Source organism: Emydura macquarii, unplaced genomic scaffold (genome assembly GCF_026122565.2).
Source record: "Emydura macquarii macquarii isolate MOO-44397 ecotype Brisbane River unplaced genomic scaffold, CSIRO-AGI_Emac_v2 contig_2676, whole genome shotgun sequence".
In the NCBI taxonomy this organism is placed as follows: Eukaryota; Metazoa; Chordata; order Testudines; family Chelidae; genus Emydura; species Emydura macquarii.
Window position 1 is genome coordinate 8,165,545 of NW_027132813.1, and position 22,418 is coordinate 8,187,962.

Genomic DNA, 22,418 nt, shown 5'->3' on the forward strand with positions numbered 1-22,418 from the left:
TGAACATTAATAACAAGACAAGAGGATACCTGAGGACATTAAAAGGCAAATTTAACACAGCACACATTTATAGCCAATGTAAAACGTAAATTTAACCTGTGGCTACAGTTGCAACTCTTAACATTCCAATGTTGCCTTAGATGGAAGAAACAAGATTACCTCAGTCCTTGTTATAGGGCAGCAGTTCCCAGACTGAGGTCCCTTGGCCCCTATGATGATCTGTAGAGCTACCTGGTCAAATGATGCTAGTTGCTCTTCCTCTTTTCTAGCTGCTACCAATGAGTAGTAACTTACTACTCAGATAGAGGAAGGATGGCCCAGTGGTTAGGGCACTAGCTTAGGATTTGGGAGACATGGGTGCAATTCCCTGCTCTGCCACAGACTTCCTGTGTGACTGAGGGCAAGTTACTCAGCCTCTCTGTGCCTCAGTTCCTCCTGTGTAACATGGGGATAAAAGCACAGCCCTACCTTCCAGGGCATTGCAAGCATAAAAGCATTAAAGATTGTGAAGCACTTTGAGAACTACTGATGGAAAGTGCTATATAAGAGCTAAGTATTATTACTATACTCCCATGATATTAATGAGATGGTTTGTGGAGTATGTTACTACTGAACGTGAGTAAGAGTGGCAGAATCCCACTCACTGGAAGAAACTCAAAGCACGCTGGCCCAAATCATGACTCCCTTTCTCACAAGGAGGAGCAGTTACTCATATGAACAGTGCCAGTGAAGTCAAGCTGGCCCAATGATAACTTCCCTAATGTTTCTGTTCCAGAAGTAAGCAAATGTTGTAGCTGGTTTGGGGATGTTTTGCAATCTCAAATGAGAGAGGAGGTGTCCAAAATGTAAAATAGCCACGCTATATAAAAGTTGCAAGAACCCCCACTATAGGGTATATTGCAAATACCAAGGCACTGCCACTGTGCAATATTACTGAAGGCTATTTTGTTAAGGGTGAATGCTGTGGCTTAGATTTTTTCTTTGTTTTATAAAAGACTTGAGAACATTTGCATTTATGTTGGCTAGGATAAAACTTACACTTTATATCTCCAAACCTATAATCTTATCCTTGTAGATGGACCCGTACATATGTGTGGAGTCCCACTGAACTTAATGAATCTATGCAAAGTCTGCCCACCTGGATGAGACATCAGGCACTTGGATTGTAAACTGCTTGGGCTAGGCACAGGATCTTTGCATTCACCTAGCGCAAGGGGGACCTGTGACATTCCCCTCTGCAATCTGGGCTGGTATATCACTGTGTCACCCCAATTCCTCACTCCTGGAGCCTGTCTTGCACTTGCCCTGATGTGTGAATCACCCACTCCTGGGTCAGTTCAGTCACAGCCTTCTGTAAGTAAGTGGCTCCTACTTCAGTGAGTGGGTGCTTTTGGCCAGTCACTCATGGCATTCTGCAATAGAATGACCCCCCATACTCCCAGTCCCAGATGTAATCCTCAGAACTGACATTTCACAGAGTTCAATGCTCCTGATTGGACTCTGCAAGCTCAGAGGTTAGTCAGTTTATTAATGAAATTGATATGCACCAGCTCTGTCACTTTAAACAAACACTTTAAACACGCTCAAACCACAAATCTTTAGATAAAAACCAAACAACTAAGTGTATTAAGTACAGAAAGATTTTAAGTTATTATAAACCAGAATAATAAATCAGATTTGATCAGGAAGAAATAGAAAGGCAAATCTCATTCTAAACTAAACTTAACATGTCAGTAACCTTACAGTCTTCAATGTTATCTTACCACACAGGCTAGCTGACTCCTTCAGCCAGCCCCACCCCCCTGTGGGCAGTCTGTCAGTTGCTTGATGTTGCTTCATAGATGAAGTACAAGGGAGAGCTCCAGAGACAAAAACGCTTCTGCCTTTAACATGTTTCCTCATCACCCCCTGGGGTCAGATGATTGGCCATGTCCAGCAACGGGCATGGTTTCCTCCACTTGAGTCAAATGAGAGTCACCTTACCAGGTGCTCAGGCCAGTCCATTGTTCCTGTATGCATGCCTCAGCAAAGTGTGAACTCCCACTCAGCTTTGTGTTTGCCTGGATCTATTCAAACCATGTGACACACACATTTGGGAATATGACAGTTTCATAACTACATATGTGACACTGCATACTATCATAACAATAATGTTCAGTATGCCATGAGCATTCCAAAAAAACACCTTACATGACGTATTTTGCATTAAACAATACACAGTTATACTATAAGGGTGAACATGAATGATACACAAATCACACCATAAGGGTGTACCTGGGGCACATTGTGTCACATGACCTAATCCTGATTGGGCTCTATTGGTGTGACAGCAATAAAAACAACAAAACAACTACCAATACAAGCTATCAGCCCTATTGCCTGTCAGCCCTGTGTTCTTGGGGAACCAGGGCACAAATCCCCAACTCTCTTTGGCTCACCTGAATCCCCCTCCCAGCCTCTGCTTGAATCAGAAACCAAAAGCAATGAAAAGGCAGTGGGAGACACACCTAAACCGTTCCAAACAAGGGTGATAGGATTAAGGCAACTCCCCTAGCCTCATCTACATCAAAAATGTAAAAAGGAGGCATCTCGATTAGCACATCAAATGGAAAACAGAAGCCTCATCTACATCGAAGATGGAACAAGAATTAGCATACTGAATGGAGAACCAAGCTCCAAAGCAGGAACTGCACTGAACACTCACACACACTCTCACTCACTCACTCTCTACTTTTGTAAGCAAACCTGTGCTAGTTTTCTCCAATACCCAACTGAAAGTGTGTAATATTGTAACTGTTTGATTGTTTTTCTCTCCTTGTATGGTTATTACTATTAGTATCATAAGTTTTATATACCTGGCAATAAAATAACATAATCACGTTGGTTGCCAGTCTCTCTCTCTCAAAACTACATTTATTCCTTTGTGTTCTTGGCTTCCCTATCTTGCTCTGCAGTAACGCTTCTTTTACCTAAGCCAAAGATCCCTGAAGTGCCCAAAAATCCTATGGGGTTTGCTCATCAAGGGGGTTACTACTAGGACAATTGTACAGTGAGGAAGGGGGCAGCTGAGAAATGCTGCTCCGCCTAGCCTGCGGAGTCCAGGGGCATATAAGGGTGGCTGCTGAAAGTGGTGTGTAACCCAGCCTACTGAATTCAGGGACATATAAGGGGTCAGCTGAGAATGCTGATAGCCTGGCCCGCTCAGACGCACTCTGTTAATATGGAATGTGTGTGTGTATCTGTGGGGGGTTTATTTGAATGTGGGGCTGGAGGAACCCAGCCCTGAAAACCTTAGGTCCTGCAGGATAGCTCCATTGGGAGGGGACGTGTAGCCATATGAACACATGAGTAACACAAGCAGTACATTAATAGAATCACACACTCCCTTCCAGGAAAGTAACCCTAATAAATTATTAATTGTACCCCAAGGTGACAGGCAAAACCCTCATTTCTTAGAGCAGGTGTTCATCCCAAGATGGAGGGAAATCTCCCACACACACATATAGTATAGTATTGCTCCCTTTGGTGCTCTATAGGGGCTTACACCTTCCTAGGAAGCATGGTTGTCTGTTCTGGAAACATGACTGGACTAGATGCTCCTAGGTAGACTCTTCCTCTGTTCAGCTATGGCAATTCCTGCGAACCCCTGCCAGTGCATCTCCTTGTCGCTAACCTTTATTTCTGCCATAAGTTTCCACAAAACATTATTTTAAAATAAAACTAGTTTTATTTTAAACATCAGTTGCCCTGATCTTAGATGTTCAGAAACAACCCTGGAGATTGTTAAAACTCTGGATGCCGTAAATAAGGTACATACAAGAAGTATGTATAAATTCTTACTCATTGTAGTCTTGGCTCCTCAGGAAAATTCGTAGGAGGAATTCAGCTTCTTGGTCTTCTTCTGATGTGGCTGGAACAACAACATAGGTCCCTGAGCTCATGCAAAAGTAATTGATGACATCTCGGGTCGGCGTGATGAAACTGGATTTCCAAACTTCGTCTTTATACTGAGAGAAAAATGCAACTGGCAATCTGTCCCTTAGGCCCTGGAACTGAAGGAAATTAATAATTGTACCATGGCAATCCTCTATTTCCACTGCCTCTTTCATCCACAAAGATCTGAAATGGCTCTACATATTCTATCTTACATATATGGGAATCATTTCACTCACCAGTGCAATGCAATTATCTCTGGGGTGGAACATGGCAGCTAATAGTGCACAGCAATGCTACACAACAGGTTAGGAAGTAATAAAGAACTAGGGGAATTTTAGGTGGTCAGAGTGCAGTTAGTTGATCTGGAATGTGCCAGGACGGGGGGAGGGGAGTGAATATCTTCATTCTTATGAAAATTTCCTTGGGCTATGTCATGAACATGAGTGCTCAGAGCCCTGGTTAAACAGTTCATCCAGAAGACAGTATCTCTAGCAACGGTGCCATCCTTGCACCAATTCTCATAAGAAAATAACGTACCCTGATCTTTCTTCTGTTATTTCAATCTCTTTGCTGAGATGAAACAATAAATATAATGTAACAGCTGTTACTATGATGACATGTAAAGACAGCGTACTAAAAACCCTTACTAAACAAATTCCCTCAAATACATTGGAGTGTATAAATTCCATTTAGAATGGTTATACAGTGTGACACCATTATTTATGAGCCAAGGCTTTGGGAGAAAACAGTATAAATCTTCTATCTTGGGGGGAGGGTGGGGGAAGGAGGAGGGAAGACTGTGGGCTTGTCTAGACAAGCAGTTTGCACACAGCAAGCTGGTGTTTAAATCTACAGAGCACTGACCTGCTGTGCACTAAGTATCTGCCTGGGCCCCGCTACCACATACCGAAAGTTCCCTAATGTACTTTGATCTACCCTGTTTCTCAATGGGAGGAAGTCAATGTGAACTAAGGAATGTCCAGTGTGTGATACCAGGGTCCACATGGACAGTTAGTATGGGGCTAGTGCAGGGTAGATTTATATCCCAGCTTGCTGCGAACTGACGTCTCGTCCAGACAAGCTCTGTTATGGAGGACATGGGAGTTGTCCGGATTGCAAAGCATTACAGGACAGATCCACAGCTGGCATAAGCGAGCAGAGCTCTTCTGAAGTCAGTGGAGGTGTCATTTATGGCATCTGGGTCTTTTCTGAACTCCTGCTGGTGGAAAGTGGAAGTAACTCCCATTTATGTCAATGAAGGTAAAACTAGTGTGATATCAGAATCAGACCCTAAATATTTACCCATTTCCATTACACAACATTCAACCTCCCTTACAGCCATGTATAAGTGCTCCATGTCTGTCTATATATATATACCCAGCACTGCATAGGTCTTCTGTTATCCTGACAACAGATAACATCCATTCAGAGATTAATTAATTAATCCATTAAGAGATTAATGATGTTGCTACCTTGTTCTGGGAGTGAACCTAGTGAATCTTAGTATATACTATAGTTAGGCCTAGTGCCAGCAGCTGCTATGTAAACTTCTTAGGCCTTATCTACATGGGAAAGTTTTTTGGGGATAACCTAAGGAATGAATCTAGAGCAATATAGCTATAGCAGTAAAATCCCCAGTGTAGACACACTTATTCTGGTATAAGAGTGTTCAGATGGAACACTGAATAGTGGAAGGGGGGTTATATTCCAGCATAACTAGACCTGTATAACCAGTAAAACTTTTTGTGAAGGCACAGCCTTACACAATTCTGCTACTGCCCCTTACTAATGACCTGTAGAAACATCTCTTCAATTCTTGAGCTTTTCATTAAAAAGGGCCTGCATTGTACCAAAGTTCTGAGGTGTACCAGTGTTCATGCTTGAGCTAGATTTCTGATAAGATCTGAGCCATAGGCAAACGTCCACTGGAGACTATATTGAGGCCACCAAACTCATTTCACTTCTGATTTAAGTTAAATCTGTACACCGTGTTCCAGAGATGAATAGTGAATTGTACAGTGAAATAATGCACTGACTGATTTTTTTGAGGAATAGTTCAAACCCCTACATCTAGATCCTCCATGAAACAATCCTCCATTGGAAACAAATGGAAACAAATCCTCCATTGGAAACAATGGAGCTTTGGCAATATGCACAGCTGAGGGTCTGTCCCTTTGATCGGAACAGCAGAGAAGTGTTCAGCACTGTGCATATGTTTGGCATCTTTAGACTAAGTAGTCCAAAAGATTAGTTTAGTGGCCTAAGTATCATGTCTGAAATATCTAGATGCCCTTGAAACTGGTGTTCAAATCTTGGCAGGATTAATTCAGTCTTTCATACATCAGACAGATACATTATGCACTGCTCTGCTTGCTGGGCCCGATTCTCTTTTAGCTCATGCTGCTTTATTCAGTAGTACCTCCACTAAAGTCAATAGAGTAATAACAGTTTACAGGAGAATCAGGTCCATTGTGAGTAGGTCTTTAAAATAAGACTTCAAAAGCCAAGGCCTTGACGACACGGACGGACGGGGACAGATGGGGACGGACGACGGGACTTTGAAAAATTTAAGTATGAGGAAAAAAAGTATTTGCTAAAATATCACAGTAAATGTAAAGAAAAACAATATAGCAAAAACCTGAATGTTAATGCTCTGTGATAGCACTTTAGTTGTGGGGAATGCAATACATATCTGACTATATGTACATGAGAATGTTTTATAGATATAGCTAAAACAACACACAATTATTAGAATTGACCACAATTTTCTGATTTTTTTAAAATGAAAACAAATTGAAAATTCAATTGCTGATGATTGTCCCCTTCCCCCCAGTCACCCCATCCAGCTCTGGTAATCAATGATCGTTTAAAGAAAGAGAAAATAAAATGAACATACCTCAGATTCAACCTGAGGGGAGGAAAGGGGAAAACCAAGTTTTAAATATAAAATTAGCATGTAGCAGATCTAAAGCTCTGTTCTCTATTCTAACATCCTGATTAGACAAAAATCTCCTTAATCTAATGTCAAAGCTGTCAGTTCATACAGGTCCACCCACCATGTCTCATCATCACCTCTTCCCTTATCCAGACCCACACCACAGGCCTGCTCTCCATCCACCCACACACAGAATAAATCCACATATAGGAAAAACAATTCACCGAGGGTCAGACAGTGCTATCCTTACTCCGAGTGAGTAGTAGCTTACTCCACATGCGTCACATCGATTTCAGTGGGACTGCTCACAGCGTGAGATACTATTCAATGTGACTAAAGGCTCTGAAATCCAGAAGTAGGGCCTTATGAACAAAGCGGGCAATTAACCCAGAGGGCAACAGATTATTAGGTGCAGGATGAATGTTTGGTGACTCTTGAGGGACTGCACATTGAAAGGAGAGGTGAAATTCCAGCTTGAGGAGCCATACCTGTGCTAGTTCTGATCAAGCTATTGCACTAAAAAGAGAGGGCAGCAAGTGGCAGGAGGGGCTAGCTGTCCTTAGCACAACCCTGTCTGAGATGCTACAAGTACATGCCTAGCATCTCAGATGGAATCTTACTAAGGGCAGCTAACCCTTCTCAATGGCTGCACCATCACACTACACTCTGTTATTAGTTTGCTAGCCCAATCAAAGCTGGAGTGGGTATATCTGTTTGAGCTGGAAATTATACCCCCAGCTGGAAGTGAAGACTTTCCCTTAGAGAAAAGTTTGGAATCGACCCAGTGTAGTGATTGCACTTTCAACCTGAGATATCAGTAGCAATGCCTTGACCATAGCATGATCACAGCACCAAACTATGCCTATTTCCCTTTACCAACAAATAGTTGTAACCAAAAACGCCGATCAAGGGAGTAGTGGGGTTCTCAGGAGAGCTCTATGGTGTGGGTCTGTAGTGGGCTCGGAAAATCTTTTGGTTTGGGTTAATGGATGGAGCTCTGCAGCCCCTGAGTTTCAAACAAGCCCAAAAACTCAGAGCAAAACTCACCTGAAAGCACCGAGTATTGCTGGGTTTCTGCTTAAGAGACAAAGTGGGGACTAGTAAACTGAGCCCAGGGCTGAGGGCCAATTCTAATCTGGTCTTTGTCATTGACTCACAAGTCATCCCACCTGTCTCAATTTCCCCATTTATAAATGAGGATCATGATATTTGCCTTTGTCTCAGGGGGGATGTGGAGATCAGAAGAGTTTGAAAATAATGTAAAGCTCCAAGAAATGCTAAATAGTACTGTTATTGCATTAGAATGGTCCATGGTGACACAAATCCACTCCTTTCTTCAGAAACTTGGTCTAGGTCTGCCCCCAAGTTTGTAAAACTTGATGACTCAGGGCAGAGTTTAGTGTTTGTAAACTCACCGGGCTTTAAGTTTCACTAGGAAAGCTACAGACAGTACTAGTTCTCAAGAGCACACCACACCACTGCATTTCCTTTCACATGTCATCCCTTAGGACTCTACCTCAGATCCCAAGGCAGAGAGGGGCTGACTCCATGCTTGGCCAAGGCCTCCACTCTGGAGCACAGTCTGCAGTGATAAAGTTTGGTTGCTGTTTTATCACCACTTCGGGTTATAGTGTGCCAGGATGTACCATCAAGATGTCATGATACAAGCACTGCTGTGTTCGGAGGATGTTGTCCTGACATCACTATGCAACATGGTGACTGGGCATTTCTTGAAGCTGTCCTGGGATGCTGGAGAATTGAGAATCAGCCCTGTCTGTGTTAAAGTATGAGACTGAATTGGATAGGCCAAAAACGTCTGTCTTACCCCTTCTCTTCCCACAGGGATTCTAACACACACAGGGTCAGATTCTACACTGAGGTATGCATGATTGCTTCCAGCTCAAGTTAATGGCAGCTGCTCACATGTCTCCGAGTAAAGAGTTCAGCCTTTAATCTCTATGCAGAGGCAAAACAAACCACCCATAAAGTGTTAGTCTTGCCCCCATACCAGTGGATGCTGCTTACCCTGAAGATCAAAAATCCAATGAGCAATTTTTGTGCATCTGGAATATTATTGGCAGGTTTTTGCATCAGTGACACCACCACATTATAGTTTTTCAGGTCAGGGTTCTCCACCTGTATGAAGTACTGGGGGTTCCTTGAAAATGCACCTGCTGTGAAATTATTGTTAGTAGCAGTAGTAGCAGTACATAATGCTTAAAGGCTCCGGACAAGATCACGACCCCCATTGTGCTAGGTGCTATACATACACACAGTAAGAGATGGTCCTTGCTCCAAAGAGCTTACAACTGAAACAGACAAGACAGACCAAGTGTGGGAGGAAAGAAGTATTGCTGTCGCCAATTTAGAGATGGGGAGCTTATGCACAGAGAGTTTAACTAACTGGCCAGTGGTCACATAAGAAGTCCATGAAGAATCAGAAATGTAACTCATATTGCCTCAGTCTCAGACCAGGGCCTTATCTACAATGCCATCCTTTCTCAAGCCATTAAGGGCAGTAGTTATTAAAACCCATGCAGACAAGGATACTCTAAGCCACAATCCTCTCCTCCATTAAAGATCATAGCTGCATAACGATGAAAAGAAGTTACTCTTAAGTATGAATAGGCTTTAAGCATTAATAAATCACAGAGGCAAACATTGATTGTGTTGGTTGGGCTTCAGAGATGACGGTTTGCTCACGAGTGGTTGTATTTTGCATTAGAGCATGTTCAGTCATGAACAATACTAGAAGGTTAATGGCAAAATATACATCCATGGAAAGTGGCCTCCTTCCACTCACTGCCAATAGAGTACTTCCAGCCTTCAGACAACCACAAGCAATGATGTGTCATGGACTCTTAACACAGCCCAGCCTACCAGTCTCACATTGTATGAAAGTATCTCATTATACTTTTTTTTTTTAAAACACAAAACATTAATAAATTGTAATCAGTGTTACTAGGAGACTGAAGCCTGTCTACTGCTGAATAATGGAACAGAATTGAAAATGAAAGTAACTCTATTGATCACAAGACACACTCATAGATTAAAATAACAAAACCAAATAGTGGTGCAACAGCAAAAAACCCAGAGCTAGCCACAACTGAAGAAGCATGGCACAGGCAGCAACACTGAGTTCTCATCTGCCCAAAGAACTATCTTACCTACCACAACAGAGCTTGGGATTCTAGTCAATTCATTCCACATGTATACATAGTTTGCACAGCAAAGAAATAATATTGCAGAACAGTGGCTATCTCACTAGATCAGACTCTCCAGCCCCATCCTAGCCCTGGGTCAGCCTGGCCAGAAATAATGGACAAGTGAGTTTTGATTTGAGAGAATCCAGGGTTTTAAAATTATGAATCATCAGTTTTTACTCAGGGGCCAGTGCTATCTCTTCAGTTCTGCCTGTTTCATTTAGAGTTAAGTGTGAGGGTAGAAAATATCAAGCTCAACAATTTTTAATTGATACTTTTGCAATCCAGTCCTCAGAGAGGCTTGTTATTTTTGTGTGTTAGTGGGAGGGGAGCTAATGGGGATGGGGTTAGAGATCATACTGGGACATTCATTACCATTATAATAGTTGCTTCCACCTGCAGTGAGTCCTCGAACCCAACGGTTTACATACATAGTCATGGACCATGCTGTAAGATGCTGATCTCCAAAGTCCAGAAACGATGGGGTGCGATTGCAAATATACAGTGAGGAAAATTGCTCTGAAAAATCTTGACATGACATCCTGAAAAAAACCAATACATTTTATGTTTTAGTTTAATACATCAGTTGGATACTAATACTTTCACTCACTTTGCGGAGAAGTGGATTTTTAGCCAACGCAGGAATGTGGTGTTGCAGGCTCCAGCTGATCTTGACAATGCCTTGTGGATGATGTGGAGTCTCAGAGTGGTCACACTCATACTATGTAAAGCTCTGACCCTACAACTGGTTCCTTGAGTGCAGAACTTTGTGCCTATGTGGAACCCCCAATAAAGTCAATGGACTCTATCTGTATGGATCCAGCTACAGGATCAGGGCCTACAGTATTGAGAAAAGCAAGCCTGGATTGTGAAGTGATTGGTCTCCAGAAAGGGGGGATGCTGGACTACCCTAAACTCTACAGTATCCCATGCCAGCCCCCACCCATACTGTATTCCAGCTCCTATCCACATTGCATTCTCCAATGTCCCAGCACAGGCCCCACACTGCATGCTCCAGCACCATCCTAGCCCACATCCAAATTACATCCCAATCTGCACACTCTAGCACCAGCCTCTATCCACACTGCTCCCTCTGCCACCCTCCGAGTGTGCCCACACAAGTCTGCAATGAGGGAGACTTCCTGGTGGCTAAAGACTCTGTAAAAAGGGGATAAACTAGGGCAAAGCAGTATCTGAGAATGATAGATGCATGAAAGCTACCAGCCTAGATCGGTCAGGAAAGCCCAATCTCTGATGGCTGGAGTCCTTGCTACTGTACCCTCCTCTCTGCATCCTCCTGGATATTTAATCATTGAGATTTTGTATTTCATGTTTAACAAATCACCTACATTGTGAAAGGCATCATTGTCTAGTAGTGAGGGACTGGACTAGGAATCAGGAAACCTCAGTTCCATTTCCGAATCTGCCACTAGCTTGGTGTGTGATGTTGGGCAAGTCACTTCCCCTATGTGAGCCTGTTTCCCTTCCCACCCTCTGTCTGTTAGTTTGTAAGTGAGAGCAAGGGGCAAGGACTGTCTCTAACAAAGTGTTTAGAGAGTGTCTATCACAATGAGGCCCCAAACTGTGACTTAGAGCAGAGAAAGAGTTGACAACTAAGCAAAGTGAATGAGCCCCAGAGTTCTAAAAGGAACGCAAACAGAAAACTCAAAACATTCAAACACTGATGTGAATATACCAGAATTCTCCATCTTCCTTATCTTCATAGAGATTTTTCTTATACTCAACTGGAACGCAATCCCACTGGGGAGAACTGTGAAAGGCAACAGAACAGCAAGCAGCAATGAGAGGTTTGCCCTGTCCTTCATACATAATGATTCTCATCCATTCTCAGAATCCATCTCCATCTCAGAATCACACTCCCATCTAGCTCTGAGACCTGGCCCAGGAGCACAAATGAAAAGTAATGGATTGAGAGCATGACTGGTATCCTATATTCAGCCCCAACACAACTGTAGTATGGGCAGCACACTGAATGCTTCCACCCAGACCCACTGGGAAATGGTGAGTTATCTCCTCCTCCCTTTGAAAAAAAATCTGTGAAATGTTTCTGTGACATTTTTCAGGTTCTTGTTGAAAAAACAAAACTGAAAAAATATCAGTTGCCAAAATACTGAAAAAAGTGGAGTGGGTTCTTTTATTTTTTTGACAAAAATCTGAAATCTGAAGATTTCTACCAAAATGGAAATTTTTTGGTGAAAGTTTCCATTTTCTTGAAAAGCCTTTTTCCAATCAAAAAAAAATATTTGACCAGCTCTGCTTCCACACGCAGGTTTGCCACCTGCCTCACCTCTGACAGGGGTGGGGAACAGCTGTCGTGAGCAGAAGGGTACTTCCATCTCCATGGCCTGGTCAGTTCTTGGGCTGTCTTTTAAACCCAAGAATTAGCAGGGATGTTTCTGGCGACATGAACTGCTCGGAACTGGACTGGGATTGCCACCAATTTCTCACAGCCCACCAACCAGCTATCATATGGCAATGATTTGCAGCTACTACATTTGAACGGTTACCTAGAAGTGGAAAATTCAGCATCCCATTACCAGTTCCCTGAACATACACTTTGATAGCCGAATGTTTAAAGATCTACTGAGGCTTTACATTACTAAGTGTCGATATTATTTTGCAGCGCCCCTGCCACACAGAGACCACATTAGCCAACCAGTTGTGTTATTTCCAAACAGCAGTTTTATAATTAAGTGATAATTGTATTTTCTGCAGAGCATATGATAAGCAAACAGAGCATGAATCAATAATTTATTGATTTATGCAGTTTACCTTTAAGCACGCTCCACCAAAATTTCAATTACAGCTAGGATTATAGTTCACCCTTCCAAAAAGTGGGAAATGCTGTCTGAGCAGTTAGCTATTATCCCAGCCTCAAACATGTCTGCATCACCCATTATACTCCCACTGGCCCATCCAGACATTAAGTACCAGACTTATTTTCTCAGCAGAGAAGTTATCACCAGAAGGAAGTACAAATGTTGTTATTAAAACACAATGTTGTAGTGGCAACTGTCCAATAGATCCGGGCCATCATGGCCATTCCCTCTGCTGGCTACTCTCCCTTCAGATTCCACATACTGGAGGGGGAAAGTGCTCTATATAAAACTGAAAACAGGAGCATTCTGAATCAACATCCTTGGGAAGTTCAGCAGCACACAAGCTGCACCCTATAGTGGATGCATGTGGAGCATTAAACAGCAGAAAATTGCCTAAAGACATGTCCAGAACCTGTTTCAGATGAAAACAGTAGCTATCCAGTCAGTTTTAGCTGTAATTATTGACTGTGAAAATTGTTAGCTTAGAGAAAGAGGGATGTCTGAACTAGACCCAGCCAGGAGGAAGTATAAAACTAACATTGCATTTCTGTTTTCAGTGCCAAATTGGACTCCAGTGGGAGGTGGGTTTGCCAATGAAAAAAAGAGCTTAAAGTAGATTAATTTAGAGCTGCCTATGCCATTATAGTGGGCTCTTGACAGAACCTCCTTGCAATAATCCCCCAAAAGTTTCACCCTACTTATGAGATCAAATCTTTAAAGCCATACCCATCACACCAAGGCCCTTTCCATTCACCATGGCCCCAGGGATTCCACACTCTGATTATATCTTCCCAGCCATTCTTGTATGGTACCTGTAAAGGAAAAAAACAAACATAGTTACAGCTTTCTGTGATCAGGTTATACAGTAATATAAACACAGAGGCTACGGTAGCAAGGCACTCCCTCTGTCTCACTGGATTCAGGGCTCCTTCATCTGGCCTGGCGGGCCAGGGGTAAATCTAGCCCTCCCTGGACAAATCTTTTCATCTACCCCTCTTGGTGCTTCTTCCTCACAGTATGTAAAGTAGGCCTTAGTTCAGCCTCCAAGGAATGTCTCTCTGCCCTGCCAGGGGAAGGAGAATAATGAGTCTGTGGGACACAGAAACAACGGGAGGGAGAGGGGTGGTTATCTTCCTCTAGCCCCCTCAGTGGGGCAAAAGTCATCAGAGTGCAGTGCCTGGGGTATCAGTCCTTCCTCTAAGCAGACACCCAGATCTAGCTGTCTCCCCTGAGAGGAGGAGCTCAATCTCCTGCACTGGACTGGACTGGACTGGAGGAAATTCTTTCCTTACTATCTCACACACATTGCAACAACTTGTCTCTCTCCTCTTTCTGCCAGAGCAGGGGTTTTAACAGGTCTCAAGCAGTCCTTGATTGGGCTCAGATGTCTCTAATTGACCTGACGTAACCCCCTCTCAGCTCATAGAAGAAAGGGCTTTTAACATTCTAGGACTGCCTTACCTTCTAGCAAGGATTGGAGCTGTAAGGCACAGAGTACAGGCCTTGCTGCAGCCACAGTGTTTGCCAGATTCTCTCCACCCCATCCAGACTCCCTTCCCTCCGCTGCCCTGCTTGCTGCTAGTCCCCTTGGCCGTTGCTGCCTGGAGGGCCCCACTGGCCAGCCCTCCAGGGAAGGAGGGAGGGAATGAGGGGCGCCTGTCTCTTCCACCATCCTTCCTGGGGGCTCTCCTGACTTGCTGGCCACTGCTGCTCTTGGAACAAGCGCTGGTGGGTGTACCTGTCCCGTCCCTGTCCCATCCCTCCGTTTGCCCTCCCTTCCGTAGCTGTCTTTCACCGGTGGGCTTCCCTCCCCTCTGTTTTGCCCACCGCCTCCCAGCAGTTCCTTTGTTGCCTGCTTTCTTCTGATTGTTTGTTTGATTTCCACTGTTTTTGCTTTAGTTTTCCAGAGGGGCTCCTTCTGGTTAGTTTGTTTGCCCTGCCCTAGTCCCCTGGTGTTTGTTAGTTTGTTACCTGCCCTGCCCTAGCTTTTGCAGTTTGTAGTTGAGTTCTCCCTCTTCTGCCCCTGGCCTGCATCCACCTTCCCTTTTTTCTTCACTCTCTGCTCTTTGCCCGGCCCCTCTCAGCCCTACTTGTCCATGTGCTCTCCCCCACGTCCTGCAGCTCACTGCAATCTCACACTGTTCTAGCCCCTGCCCTCCCCAGTGCAGCCAGAGGAGCCAGTGTTCCATCTTGTGCTGGTGAGTGAGCTCCCCGGCTTCCTTGCCTAGCTTGGCATACCTGTGTTCTCTTTTGTTGGCGTCCTTCTCTGCTTACACCCTAGCAGGGACGAGTGGTCTGCCTTTCCCCCCTTCCTTATCCCTCCCTTTTTCTCCCAGACCCGGTCCTACCCCCCTCCCAGAATGGTGGATGTGTCTGAGGGTGCAACCCCTTTAGATGCTCCTGTTATTCCCTCTTAGCCCGCTCCCGTCCCCACCCTGCAGTGACCCTCCTGGCCACTGCTGCTGTGTCACCTGCCATCATGCAGGGATTCTGCTGCTGCCATGGCTTCCATGCCTATTCTGTTTTGGGGGTGTGTGCCCTCGGCTGGTAAGAAGGGCTGGGGAAGGGGGAAGAAGAAGGGCAAGAGCCCTGCACAGAGGGCAGTGCCTCCTGTGGTGGGCCCCCTTTCCCCTCCCCCTACTGTCCCCTCCACCAGCTCTGGGGGCACCCATCCCCTGGCCCCCAGGGCATACACCCAGGTGTCTGCCACTCCTCTGCTTGCCGCCTCACCATCTGCCCCAGCCATCTCCTGCAGGTGCTGGGGCCCATGGCCATGGTGGCGGCCTCAAAGATGTATGGGAAGGCGGTCTTCTTCCTGGCATCTGAGGCTGCTGCCCAGGAGGAGGTGGAGAGGGACCTAGCGGTGAGGAGCATCTACGTTCCTCTGGAGCTTCTGGAGGATCTGGGCATACGGGTGGTGTTCACCTCTGTCCCGCCCTTTCTCCCCAGTGCTGCTCTTCTGCTTCTCCTCTCCACCCTGTGGAAGCCCCTGTCCGTGGTCAGCCCCATTCCACTTGGCTGCAAGGACCTCGCCCTCTGCCATGTCCTATCATTCTACTGGCAGGTGCAGCTGCCATTGGCAGTGCATGGCAGTGAGGTGCTCGAGGGGTTGTTTCTGGTGCCCCATTAGGAGAGTCCAGTACCGGGTCCTCTACTCCTCAGGGGAGACCCAGTGCTACCGCTGCTGGGCGACCCAGCAAGGAGGTACGCCTGGGACCTCTGATACCCAGGAGGGCACCAGCCAGGTCAGGTGGCTCCCCTGGAATGCCTAGACAAGCAGGTGGGCCCTGCTGATGCTGGGTGTAGTCAGGCGGGGCCTGTGGAGAAGACGGAGCCAGGACCACCATTGTTGGGCACCGGTGGGGGCTCGACCCAGGGGGAGGCCTCTCCTTTCCCTGCTGTCCCGCCCCTACTGTCCTGAGCCCCAACCCCTCTGTCTTTTACCTCTAGTCCTGCCCCCACTGACCAGCCCTCCACCTCGGAGGACTGAGTGCTTGTGCAGGGCAAGCACGGCAAGTGCAAGGCTCGAGCTCAGCACCCCTCCCACGCTGTGGGGGGGACCACCTTCAAGACCTTGTGCTGAGCCTTTCGCCGCCCCCGCTGCTGGAGTCCAGCGGATGGTACCGGCTGAGGCAGTCAAGGCAGCACACATGGGCCGCACCATCTCTCTCCTGGAGTCTCTTCTTGAGGGGAGCCCCTTTACCAGCCCACCTGGGGCTGCTGTCTTCCCTCTGCTGCTGCTCCCTGTGACCATCTCAGTGGGCTCTGGGGCCACTGCGGGGGCCTGGGCGGAGGATGACCACCCCTCTACAGTGCGGGACAAGCTGCGCTTCTTTCTCCTGGACACGTATGGTCCCAGGAACAGGAACAGCGCTGGGGGGACTTCCACTGTGTCCTCCAGGCCCTGAGTGCCATCTTGGGAGAGGTCAAAGGGACTAGGAGGCAGGATGCTGCAGCCTACCAGTGGGCCCACAGCTTCTGTGACGGGATTGGTCATGGATTGCTGCAGGGTCCGATGGTGGCTGACAGCATTCCTGACCTTGAGGATCCTCCCCAGCCCTCTTCATAATGCCTGTCACCTTCACTACATTGAAAACCTGGGGCTGTAGGATGAGTCTCTGAAGGTGCCAGGTGCTCTCCTTCTTCTGGGATGGGGGATACTCGGTGGCCTTCCTATAGGAGACCCACATGGATCCAGCTGCCGAGGCTAGCTGGAGTGGAGGGACAGGGTGTACTTTAGACATTTTATGGTTTTTTTGGTTGGAGTGGCCACCCTGTTCTCCCGCAACCTATGGCCTGTGGTGCTGGGCGTAGCCAAGGTGGGGCTGGGGGTAGCCAAGGTTGTGCTGGGCCTCCTGCTGCACCTCTGGGCTCTGTGGAGGGGCTGACACTGAATCTTGTCAACGTCTATGCCCTGACATTGGGCCCAGAGTGGGGGTGTTTCTTTCGGCAGGCATCCACCTTTCTTGGCTCCTTGGATCCTCATGAGTGCCTGGTTCTGAGTGGGGACTTTAACACCACCCTTGAGGAATGGGACTGCATGGGGACCGAGCAGTGCCTGGCCTCCATAGACATCCTCTGGGAAATCATCGACCATCACTCTCTGATGGATGTCTGGCACAACTACAACCCGGACGACGTGTCCATCTTTATCTTCATCTAGGTGGAGGACAATTGGTCACGACGCCACTCCTAGTTGGACCACATCTATTTGTAATGATACCATCTTTCGCAGGCCCACTCCTCTAGCATTCAACTGGTCCCTTTCTTGGCTCACCATATGGTGACCATGACGGCCTCTCTCACTGCTGAGAGGCAAAAGCCGGCCTATTGGCACTTCAATAACAATCTGCTGGAGGATGTGGTCTTTATGGCATCCTTCTGGACATTCTGGCTGGCCTGGCGGGGGGATAGGTGCACTTTTCCCTTGACACAGCAGTGGTGGGATGTGGGGAAAGTCTGCGTCTGGCTCTCCTGCTGTGATTACACCCAGGGGGCCAGCTGGCAGAGGGATGCGAGGATAGAACAGCTGGAGTGGGAGGTCATAGAGCTGGAGAGGCATCTGGCTGCCAGACCTGAGGATCCATCCTTCTGCAGAGCATGTTGGGAGAAGTAGGAGGAGCTCCAAGCCCTCAAAGACTTTCAGGCTCGGGATGCCTTTGTTTAATCCTGCATCCGTCTCCTTTGGGAGATGGATCATGGCTCCCGCTTCTTCTACGCCCTGGAGAAAAGAGTGGAGCTAAAAAGCACATCACCTGCCTCTGGGTGTAGGATGGCACCTCCCTCACTGATCCGGTGGAGATGCACGGGAGGGCCAGGGCCTTCTATGCCAGCCTCTTCTCTCCGGATCCGACCAACCTGCAGGGTGCTCGGGGATGAACTTCCATTGGTCAGAGCCAGTGACCAGGACCAGCTGGAGCTACCTCTCACTCTGCCCAAGTGTCAGAAGCCCTCCGTCTCATGTCCACTAGTAAATCTCTAGCCATCAACGGGCTGACCATGGAGTTTTACCGCGTGTTCTGGGACATCCTCAGCCTAATCCTCGCTGTCATCTGGGCAGAGCTTCCCCTGTCGTGCAGGTGAACCATGCTCATCTTGCTCCCAAAGAAGGGGGACCTTCATGACCTTAGGAACTGACATCCCATCTTGCTCGTCAGCACGGACTATAAAATCCTAGTGAAGGCCATCTTCCTGTGGCTGGGGTCCCTCCTGACAGACATGGTCCATCCCAAGCAGACCTACACCAACCCGGGCCATACCATCTTTGACAACCTTTATTCGGTCTGGGCCTCCTTGAGCTTGGGTGTAGGGATGGTCTGTCGTTCACTCTCCTGTCCCTGGATCAGGAGAAGGCATTTGACAGGATGGACCACAGGTATCTCCTGGGCACTCTGCAGGAGGGGGCAGATTTCCTTGCAGAACCCCTGCTACACAATCCCCATCTTGGTGTGCAGGTGCCAGAGTCCCCCTTGGTGCACCAGAGATTGGTCCTGGCAGGAATCACCAAGATTGGAGACCACCTGAACTACCACTAGAGGGAAAAGGACCTGGGGGTTACAGTGGTTAAGAAGCTGAATATGAGTCAGCAGTGTGCCCTGGTTGCCAAGAAGGCTAATAGCATATTGGGCTGCATTAGTAGGAGCATTGACAGCAGATCGAAGGAAGTGATTATTCCCCTCTATTCGGCATTGGTGAGGCTGTATTTGGAGTACTGTGTCCAGTTTTGGGCCCCCCACTACAGAAAGGATGTGGACAAATTGGAGAGAGTCCAGCGGAGGGCAACAAAAATGATTAGGGGACTGGAGCACAAGACTTATGAGGAGAGGATGAGGGAACTAGGCTTGTTTAGTATGCAGAAGAGAAGAATGAGGGGAGATTTGATAGCAGCCTTTAACTACCTGAAAGGGGGTTCCAGGGAGGATGGAGCTAGGCTGTTCTCAGTGGTGGCAAATGACAGAACAAGTAGCAACGGTCTCAAATTGCAGTGGGGGAGATCTAGATTGGACACTAGGAAAAAGTTTTCACTAGGAGGGTGGTGAAGCACTGGAATGAGTTACCTAGAGAGGTGGTGGAATCTCCATCTTTAGAGGTTTTTAAGCTGCGGCTTGACAAAACCCTCGCTGGGATTATTTAGCTGAGGTTAGTCCTACTTTGAGCAGAGGGTTGGACTAGATGACCTCCTGAGGTCCATCCCAACTCTATGATTCTATGAATGGGTGAATTCCCAAGCACTGGGTCAGTGCATGGGGCTTTCCACCTTTTGAACCCCCCTGCACATACTTGGGCCTACCTCGAGCAGGTCCTGCAGGAAGGTGCTTCCCACCTGCCCCTCACCCAGCCCCTCTGGATCTTCTCACTGGGCGATCCTCTCCCCCCCCCAGCTGTCCTCTCCACACACTCCTAGCCAGCTGCCATATCTGCAGCCGGTTCACTTCCAAACTGCACCCCAGGCACATGTATACACACTCGTGCTCCACAGTCTCCATTTCCTCACCCTCATGTCCCACCCTGATACTAAGTGGGAGGACCTTTTGCCACCTGTCGAGGGTGAGGAACCGTGGTGGGTCTGTCTGTATTCCACCTTGGTTCCACAGCCTGCTGTGGACTTTATCTGGTGGCTCCTTCATGAAGTTGTGAGCATGGGTGTGTACCTGGAGTGGTTCACTCCTCATCCCAACACCTGTCCTTTCTGTGGTGAGAGGGAGACCCTGGGCACACGTTCACCTGGAGTGTGCCAAGCTGCAGACCCTGTTTGGCTCCTCCAGAACTTCCTCCTGAGGTTCTGGCTGCACTTCTCCCCACACCTATTCCTGTACGCACACCCCATCAGTGGTCCCACAAAGTCGCAGGACCTCCTTGCCAAGGTGGCCATTTACAACACCAGGAAAAGGATGTTGGCTGAGAAGGTGCTCTGTGACTGTGGGGCCTATTTCCGTTCCTCTGTCCGATCACACATCTGGGCAGAGTTCCTCTGGGCTGCGTCCGCTGACTCCTTAAACACCTTTGAGGAGCAGTGGACGCTGTCCGGGCTTCTATTCTTAGTGCCTCCTTCAGGTTCCCTCTATTTAACCCTTTGACCTTTACACCTGTTCCTGTTTTCTCATTTGCTGTCCTGCAAATTTAGTTGAGTCCCGGGCTCCATAGCTCCCTTCCCTGAGGATGGAGGAGGGACTTTTAGCCATGGGTGGGCTTGCACCCGCCCATGTTCCAGAACCCAAATAGGACCATGCTCTTGTAGCCATCTGAGCTGACTTTGTCACACTACATGTGAATGCTAAAAGGCTTAATTATGAGGTGCAGTCCACTGGTTGGTAGCAGCCCTCTGCACACATTCCTCCTTACTGAGGCTGGGTGTAGATGTAGAATGGGCATGGCTGAGGAAACATGGGCTTAAGTGCTGTCGTCACCATTCCAATCTGCTTTTGAGCTACCTGCTGTGCTCCTAGGTCTGACTCCTGCAACTCATGAGGAGTAATGTGATAGTCTTAAAGCAGTGCTCTCTTAAATGAAAATCAGGCCCCCTGGGTTTTTACCTGGTTATCACTTTTTACCTTGGAACAGTCTGCACCTGCATTAGGTTCACGTCTAGCCCTTAGGCCAGATTTTCAAAGGTATTTAGGTGCATGAAGATGCAAACAGGATTTCCAAAAGTGCCCAGGGACCTAACTCCCAAAGGTATTTTAGATATCTTTAAAAATCTGGTCCTTAGTGCTTCTCTCTCTCCTGACCTTCCTCTAATATCTGATTGAGTGGGAACCTTGCAATACATAGCATAATGGGTCATAATTTCCCTTAATTTGATTATCTTTGTTATCCCATCGATAGTTTATATCCTGGAATTAAATTAACTCATGGACTTAACAAACAAGAGTCTCTATGCATTTAGTTTGGTTTTGTCTCCTGAAAAACCCTGAAGTCTTGCTTAAGGTCTTGCATTTTTGGTAACAAGTACTTTCTGCAGTGTCCTTGGCTGTGGGCTATTGAAACAAAGTGTTAACTATGGGCTCTATTCTCCATTGCTTCAGTACATTGCTTGAAAATGGACAGCTGACCATATTTCCTTTGTTCCACATACAATCCTAGACTGGAGAAATTTAGGTCTCAGTGCAGGAATTACAGGTGAAATTCTATTGCCTGTGTTATGCAGGTGGCCAGACTAGATGATCCCTTCTGACCTTAAAAATCTCGGAAAGCCACTCTGTGGAGCAGCAGTCAGTGTGCTAATCAAGAGAGGGCTATGGAGTACAGAAAGAACGATAGGTAGGGAAAAGGTCCCAATTCTTACTTCTGTAGCCCCAGTCACAGTATAGGCATGGCCTTTCACGAGTCCATTATTCAACTCTGCGTTACCAACTGATTGCTGAGGAGAGAAAACACATCCATTAGCTTCCTGAAAGACTGGCAAACAGACATTCATTTGCTCACCTTTGCTCACCACACCACCATTTGGTTAGTTTGGGAAAAAAGAAAAATGGAGCTGACTTCACTGACTCAGCTCAGCTATAATGTTGTTTAAGTGCCTGATGTTTGTTCCCCTGGTGGCCCTATGCAAATCCAACATAGTTAATAAAGATAAAGCCATTGCACATCTGAAAATCCCATAAGGATCCACTGTGGGAGTAGCTGCCACAGCAGGTGTGGTTGTGACAACACCTGGGGGGTGTTATTGGTAGGCATTGAACCCAGGAACATGCCACCTAAGTACTGGCCTCTAACACTTGAACTAAAAGGGTAATTTAGTTTGTGGGCAGCAGTAGTAGGCATCTATCCTCTATCTATTCATCCACCAAACATTTAGTGAAGGCATGACACTCACTTTGCCAGCACACTGTATAGTCTGTATAAATCCATGGATGTCTCTTTGCAGCACACCACAGGACGACATGAATGCTTTTATGATGGCACCTAACAGCCCAGTAGTGGCCCACAAACCAGTGTTATATCATTCCCCTAAATCTCAGAAGTGTGTTTTCAGCCTGCCTTATTCAAATTTGAATCTTCAAT

General features: G+C 46.8%; 1 protein-coding gene across 1 annotated transcript in view; it reads right to left on the reverse strand.

The window, feature by feature from the left end:
* CAPN13 (calpain 13) overlaps nucleotides 1-22,418 on the reverse strand; it is a 74,504-nt gene that overhangs the window by 15,631 nt on the left and 36,455 nt on the right. The window contains exons 7-13 of the mRNA XM_067564760.1: nucleotides 21,700-21,774; nucleotides 13,641-13,726; nucleotides 11,771-11,845; nucleotides 10,450-10,616; nucleotides 8,897-9,045; nucleotides 6,833-6,844; nucleotides 3,841-4,052 (exon numbers count right to left, since the gene is read on the reverse strand). Of these exons, the coding sequence (XP_067420861.1) occupies nucleotides 3,841-4,052; nucleotides 6,833-6,844; nucleotides 8,897-9,045; nucleotides 10,450-10,616; nucleotides 11,771-11,845; nucleotides 13,641-13,726; nucleotides 21,700-21,774 (776 nt within the window). The remainder of the gene's footprint in view (nucleotides 1-3,840; nucleotides 4,053-6,832; nucleotides 6,845-8,896; nucleotides 9,046-10,449; nucleotides 10,617-11,770; nucleotides 11,846-13,640; nucleotides 13,727-21,699; nucleotides 21,775-22,418) is intronic.